This window comes from Glycine max, chromosome 15 (genome assembly GCF_000004515.6).
Source record: "Glycine max cultivar Williams 82 chromosome 15, Glycine_max_v4.0, whole genome shotgun sequence".
Taxonomy (NCBI): Eukaryota; Viridiplantae; Streptophyta; class Magnoliopsida; order Fabales; family Fabaceae; genus Glycine; species Glycine max.
Window position 1 is genome coordinate 47,714,117 of NC_038251.2, and position 7,610 is coordinate 47,721,726.

General features: G+C 35.2%; 1 protein-coding gene across 1 annotated transcript; it reads right to left on the reverse strand.

The window, feature by feature from the left end:
* Nucleotides 1–1,506: 1,506 nt before the first annotated feature.
* Nucleotides 1,507–3,644, reverse strand: LOC102663463 (uncharacterized). The gene is made up of 3 exons (XM_006598062.4): nucleotides 3,459–3,644; nucleotides 2,178–2,284; nucleotides 1,507–1,798 (listed from the first exon to the last, which is right to left on the reverse strand). The coding sequence occupies exons 1-3, from the start codon at nucleotides 3,606–3,608 to the stop codon at nucleotides 1,747–1,749; spliced, it is 309 nt and encodes a 102-aa protein (XP_006598125.1). The 5' UTR covers nucleotides 3,609–3,644; the 3' UTR covers nucleotides 1,507–1,746.
* Between the last annotated feature and the right edge of the window lie 3,966 nt (nucleotides 3,645–7,610).

Consider the following 7,610-nt stretch of genomic DNA (forward strand, 5'->3'; position numbering starts at 1 on the left):
TATATAAGAAAAAAGACAGTGTTGCATAATCTCACTCGAATCTGATGGTGCTACATCATGCTTAATGAATATACTGTACACTTGACTCAAACATATGCTCAACCCAGGTTAGAGAGCATAATTGCCTTTTCAGAACGAATATGCTTTTGCTTTTACAACTTATGAAAATTGAGGTTCAAGTTAATTGATAATATGATGATATGATCATAGAAGATTATTGATCCTGATAAGAGTACAGTAAGTGAATAGACTCCATTTTGAACATTGCCTGAATTGGGAGAGATGAGATACATGATATCCAAAGACAAGCCATGGATTATTTGTCAGTCAGTACAAGCTCTCACACCTTGTGCACAGTGTGCCTTGTTTCCCTCACGAGGAGTGGAAGTCCAACAAACTTTTGTTATCTCTTTTTCATGAAAGTGGCCCTATTGAGATTTATTACAAATTACTTTCAGTCTCATTAATTTTCCTATGGATTTCATCAATACGTATCATTGGTCATCTTCTAATTAGATATTTGCTTCTTGGACTTGACGAGATAAGAAACTCAGCTGCACCCCTGACCAAACGAGATATGCACAGTTACCTATTAACACTTTGTGGTTAATATTTATTCATGTCTCCCATGTAAAATAGAAATACATCAATTTCTTTTTGAGAAATTAGACTATGCACTTATAGTATTCAATTACAATAATTACTTCAAAAATCATATCAACGATGCTTTTTTATTGTTTAATAGTGTAAAACTGTTTTACTCTCACAATAGTAACTATTAAACTCTTTCTTTTTGACTGATAGTTCAATACATGTCAATAAGTTGGGAAAAGATTTTGTTGTCTTCTGAATTGATCTCCATCTCCCTTGCCAAGCATTGTGGTAATGGCTGGAAAATAGAATCATTATGTCCACTCTCGAGAATTTGTTACACCTCTTGGCCATTGTCATCCCTCCATAAAGAAATTGGCTTGAGTTTCACCAGAGATGTTGTGAGGTTGTTTTATCATTAATTTGTTGTTTCCTTTCAGATTTTTAGGCTTGAAATAATCAATTTCCGTGAGGCAATAATCAATTTTTCTGCTATTGTCAGAATCATCCTCGAAGGATGAAAAAGAAAAGTCAATTTTGTGAAAGTAATCAGTTTTTCACTCTGAAATCAATGTATAGTGCAATTGAGCAATCAATTATCTTTAGGCATAATGTTTTTCAATAAAGTTCCAGAATGAATAAAGTCATATGTCAGGATAGATATTATTATGATCTTCGTCACAAGGTGTTGAAGGTTCTAAATTCAGAGAGAATCAAAGAGAGTGTGCAAAGAGAGAGAGAATTTTAGAGAGAAGTTTCTTAGTATTGATCTGTGTATGAGCTAAAGATGAGCATAGTTAGTTGCTGATATTCTTGTATTTATAGTGGTTGCTGACAGGACACCTCTTGCCACATGTCAGGTTCTTAATGACTTCATATTTTGTTTTGTAGCATTTTCTCTTAAACCAAACAAGGTCATGTAAAACATTTTTCTTTTCTTTTTTCTCTTTTCATTTTCCTTCCATTGCCAAAGGGTAAGTGTTTGGCCTAATCTTATTACAATGACAACAAACTATTATGATGAAGAATCCATCATGTACAAATACTCTGTAAAAGGATTTTAACTTTCCTTGCTGCCATTTCAAGGGTCTTTCCCTCTGCCTTACACCTGATAGTCCGAATTGTGACCTCTGACATCCAAAAGTGGGAACATTATCAGTCATTGAAACAAGATGTGTGATCCAAAATCTTCACTGGTTCGTATCTCCTGTGTAAGACAATTAATAATAAGAAAGTTAACTAACATATTCTCCTATTGAAGTACTAACCGCTAATTTTGCATTTTGAAACAAATATGTTCACAAACCAGGATCAAGAAAATTTTAATGAATGGACACATGTAAAATAATCATGAAGTTGAGAATCATGCAGGAAAATGTAGTGACAAGGGCCATTCAATTGTAGTCAGGGGCATCAGAAAAGTGATTCTGAATAGCAAGAAAAACAACAATTGAATAGCAAATGATGATACTGACACCAGGCACTTTCTCTAGAAGTCTAAATATGATTTTTCTTCACTAAGCAAGAACAGGAGAATAAATCCAAACAATTGAAACAAAGGAAAAAGTGTTTCACTGAAAATTGACCTTTTGCAAGTATTATCATTGACAATTAAGAAGATCCAAAACAGATTTCCTATCAGGCATGCAGGGAGAGGCTCCCTTCGCTTGAACACAAAGACAAGCTGCAGCAGCTGTTGCAGAACATAATAGTTAGGCATGTTTTTCCAAAGAGAAAAAAAGAATTGCATTCAACAATAACAAATCCGAGGCATTCCTTTTTGGACTTGCCCTCAACCAATGCCACAGTAAAAGCAGCAGTAAAAGTATCACCAGCATCAGTTGTATCAACAACTGTTTTAGAAAGTATGGCAGGCTGCTGAATTGGTTTTTGGGCAGATCCTTTGTGCCCAAGTTTAACAAGAACTTGCTTAGCTCCCTGAAATTTCAGACTAATAACACCAGAACTAAAACCATTGAGTCTATTTCTGTTCACTACAATAAAACCATTATTCATCTATCATTCTATCAACCTTCAGGAACCCACCAAGACATTTGAAGATTAATTGTAAGACAACTTCCAATCTACTGCACGGTCAATGAGAGACAGTACAGAGAAAACAAAAGAAATATCAAACTCCAAATAGTTTATGGTCATTAGTGACCTTTCCCACCCTATAGTTTCCATTTCCCCTTATGGTGCATTTAATTGGATTCAAGGAAAAGAAATCAAATAAAAATTATAATCTCCCTCCCCTTTCATTTTCCCAGGCATGTTGTAAATGCCAAGAGGACTAAACATCTCCATTTCCTTCAACATAAGGGAGTAAGAGCCGCGAGACCCTGAATGCATGACAATTTTGTAGAAGGATCTCTGATGAACATCAATATGATGACCATTTCTTTCTGCAGTGACACACTGGATGCCATCTATCCAGGCATTTAAATGCAACACAAGGGAAGGATCATTAGTAACAGAAAATCTCAAAGTTATATCGCATCTTCAAATATTCTATTTTTGACAAATTGTGTTCTTTGTAAGACATCCTCAAGGTTATAAAAAAACGGTCCACAACCACATTTGTCTGCAATTTTCCTCAATATTGAGAATCACAATAAAACCGCAGACATCTTTAGGCAATGAATATGGCATTCAAGTAGCAAAATGAGCAAAATGAATAAGGTTTTGAAAAAGGCCCACAACTGCAATTTCGGTCGCAACGTCAAAGTTTTTGGGATCTCCAAGACCACAACACAGCTGCAATTGTGGCAACATCGATCACATTTGTTTCACAATATCAAGGATAGCAACGAAACCACGACTGCAATTTTAAAACCTTGCTCGCAAAAGTTATGAATAAAACTCACCATTTCATGGCATTTCAAAGCCGCTTGTGTAATCTCTTCAAAACTCTCCGTTGGCAATCCAGTAAGGCGAGCAAGTTCAGTTTCATTAGGACTCAAAATATCAACAAAATTCAACAATACCCGCACACCAGCATTCCTTGCAGCCTGCATGCATTAGAAGAGCATAACACATAATGCAACACCCAAAATGCCTCAAAATAAGAAAGACAAACACAAGGACAAAACATATAGTTTCTCAAGTACTTTTGGTATCACTCTCTAATTAGAATTAGAATTCCATCACAGTAATTCATGTAATAAAGGTTTGTCAGCATGTTTTATCATGGTAAAGCATTTCTTAATCACTAAAATGTTTGCACTATCTATGGCTTTAGTCTCAATATTTAGATATTTAAAAACTACTCGTTTTAGTCTTTCCATTTTTTTATGATTCTTTTAATATCTATACATGCACTTTTTAATCTGTTTAAGTCTGTAAAAAAAAATTATATAAAAGGACTAAATTAGATTAAAAAGTATATGCATTAAATCAAACATTAATTTTTATGATATAAGGAATAAAAGGTGCCTTTAAAGAAAAAAGAAGGAATAAAAGGTCGACCTCGACGTAGATGTTCATTTATTTTTTCTTTAGCTTCGATCTCTTGACATGGGATAAATATCTTCTATTGACTTCTTGTTGTTATTACATTGTGGGAGAACAATTGTTTCAAGATTTTTTGCTTTCTTTTCTTCGTACTGTTTCGGTTTACTTTCCCCACATATTTGCACTATCTTTTAGATTGAAATAAAAAAAAAATTGAGATAAAAAATTTAAATTATAATAGAACGTAAAAATGTGAGTCATCTCATTTTATTTGACTCCTTTTATGTTTTCTCTTCTCTTTCACTGTCAAATGAAGGATCCTAACACTTAGTTTAGTAGAATAGAATGACAGGGATAGAAATTGAAAGAGAGTGAAAGTAAAGAGGAAGTCTAAACTAGATTAATTAAAAAGAAAAAGAAATTAAAAGGCAGTGAAGTCCACTTGAAGAGCTGGAGAGAATCTTGTTGGTGAGGAAAATGGATCAGGATTGGACAAGGAGATTACAATATAATTTTATTACCTAAATTACCCTCGTGCTTGGAATGAGAAATCTGTCCACATTTGCTCGATGATCCTTTGCCAATCGTCATCACTATTCACAACCTCGAAAAAAAGGATTAATCGTCATCACTATTCACAACCTCGAAAAAAAGGATTCCCTGTTAATTATACCTGAGAGATAGGGATAGGATAGGAAAGTTTAAGAGAGATGTTCGCCATAAAATTTATAGTAAATTCAACTCATATTCCTTATGTTTTACTTTTATTACACTCATAGGAAAAAAAATATATCCAAAGTTTTGATTCCTAAATTCCCATAAATAATTTGAACTTCAAACCACATAACAACAATAATCAATTTTAGCTCAAATGGTTGTTGGATGAACCCAACCTTTTCTGATCCATTCAACACATGCAATTTCTTTTCTGACATATCCTGTATTTTGTATTTAAACTCCTTTTGTACCTACTTGTTTAGTTAATTCAATCATTTTTTTATTGCTTTATGAAATCAAACTCAATATTTCCATTTTTATCTCACAAAATCCTCTAATTGTTTGTTTTATTTTTATTACACTGATCACTCCTTTTCTTGAAATGGTGTTCGATCAGTTAATAGAATTCAACACATGATTAGTATGTGATGGATTTATGTTTTTTTACTTACAAAAATGATCCATATCTCCTTCCTTCATCAGTTTCAAACCTAGATTGGGAATGTAAGAGAATGTTCGGGAAGTTTGCAAGATCTAAGAAACACAACCAAAATCAGAAAAACGCAACTAGGATTATGATAGGAACCAAATTCGCATTGGGCCTTTGGAGCCTTTAGTTCATGAGATGCAGAAAGGCCCAAGGGAATGGTTAGTGTATTCTCCTGGAAAGAAAATAGGGGTAGAAGAGGAATAAGTTAGTGGACAGTTTGTTACAGGAGAGAGAGGGCAATTGGTTATAGGAGAGAGTAGGAGAAAGTTAGTGGGCAGTTTCCTTTCTGTTATTTAGTAGGTGTAGGGATAACTTTTGGAGGGATCTTTTTTGTTTTTTGGTAGGAATAGGACGAAGTTTAAAGAGAGTTAGGTTCATTCACTAGAGGGATCTTGGTTTGAGTAGTTTCTCAGCCTAAGAACACTAGGATAATGTTAAATAGACAAAAATACACATTAAACATCAAGCGTAATTCAATAGAACGACCCAACGTACTTTACTTGATAGTTTTCACCTTCATAACTTTAGATATTTATTTTTTGTTCAAATAGATTTTAGTACAGAATCCAACTTGATATTTACTTTGCTTTTAATCCATACAAATGTTTGCATACTGAATGTACATGGTCTGAGTAAAACAAATTCCCTGAGCATACGATACTCGGTCTTACCATCTTTTGCCATTGTCTTTCACTCAAAGCTATTTCTTCCTTGTATTGAGAGATTTCATTTCTTGTAATGGAAGGCTAAGCTTCTTTATTGGGGAGTTCTGCTAGTGAATTTCCTTCCAAGTATGTAGGGGCACCAATGTTGTATAGCCAATGCCACTACCATTTACTCTCTTTCATAAGCAGATTTAGTGACATTTCTACTACTTAAAGCCTTGCTAAAGTAAGCCACTGGTTTCCTGCTTTGCATCAAAATGGCCCCAATTCCTAAATCGGATGCATCACATTCAAGCTCAAATTCTTGTTCAAAATTGGGCAAGGTTAGGACAGGGGCTGAAGTAATCTTATTCTTTAGTTCCTCAAAAGCCTTTTGAGCCTGGTCATTCCACCCAAAGCCATCTTTTTTTGTCAACTCAGTCAAAGGTCTAGCTATCTTTCCATAGTCTTTGATGAACTTTCTATAATAGCCTGTGATACCAAGGAACCCACATACTCCTTTGACATTAGTGGGAATTGGCCAATCCAGCACGCTCTTCACTTTGTTTGGGTCCACCTCTACCCCTTACTTTGAAATGACATGTCCTAGGTACTCTATGCTTCTTTGGCCAAAATTACACTTCTCCTTGTTGGCATAAAGTTGTTGCTTCCTTAGATCTTCCAAGACACTTTTCAATTGCTCCATATGCTCCTCCCATTCATTAGCCCAAATGGCATAACTAGATACTCATAATGTCCCTCATGTGTCCTGAAAGCAGTTTTGTGAATGTCATCCTTCTTCATTTGAACTTGATGGTATTTGGACCTCAAATCTAACTTGGAGAAATAGGTGGAACCATGTAACTCATCTAGTAGTTCTTCAATCACCGGGATTGGGAATTTATCTGGAATCGTGGCCTTGTTGAGAGCTCTATAATCCACACACATCCTCCACTTGTTTTTCTTTTTAACTAGAATTATCGGACTTGAATATTCACTTTGACTTGGCCTTATATGACCAATCTCCAACAACTCTTTCACTTGTTTTTCTATATCTCTTTCTTTTGATGGTAGGGATATCTATATGGCCTTACATTGATTGGATCATGTCCCAATTTCAGGTTAATTGTATGCTCGTTCACATGAACAAGAGGTAATCCCTTTGGTTTCACAAAGACATCATCAAAACTGGTAAGAATATCTCCCAAAGCTCGTTGCTGCTCACTGCTCAGCCCATTCTCCTTCTGCTCTTGTCTTTCATCAAGTACCCCACACAAAGTGGCAAACAAAGGCTCTTCTTGATTTACTCCTCTCAAGTTTTTCATTCCCAGTTCTGTTTCAAACTTCATTATCTGTGTATTCCAATCTACCATCATTACCCCTAGAGTTTTTAGCCAAGACATACCCAAAATAACATTAATATATTCCAAATCGAACAAGACAACATCAAGTGTGAACCTTCCTGCCTTTGTCTCTATTTTGATTTCTTTACACATACCACTGGTTTCAGTCGCGTGGCCATCCCCCATCAAAATTTTCATTGATTTTGTCTCCTCCCATGTCCAACCTAAAGCTTCAACCAATTTCCTTGAAATGAAATTATGGGTCGCCCCGCTGTCAACAAGAAGAAGAATGGAAATTCCACTTATCTTCCCTTGTAGCTTCATGGTACTATGGCTCCCCGTTTTCTCGTCGTCCATCCCCCTTAGAGATAA

What these genes read in the sequence shown, in the direction of transcription:
- LOC102663463 (XM_006598062.4), bottom strand. Translation starts at nt 3,608, where the DNA reads ATGCAGGCTGCAAGGAATGCTGGTGTGCGGGTATTGTTGAATTTTGTT. An exon ending in CTTTGAAATGCCATGAAATG is followed by an intron (nt 2,285 to 3,458) that starts GTGAGTTTTATT and finishes GTTCTGCAACAG; the next exon opens with CTGCTGCAGCTTGTCTTTGT. An exon ending in AATGATAATACTTGCAAAAG is followed by an intron (nt 1,799 to 2,177) that starts GTCAATTTTCAG and finishes TGTCTTACACAG; the next exon opens with GAGATACGAACCAGTGAAGA.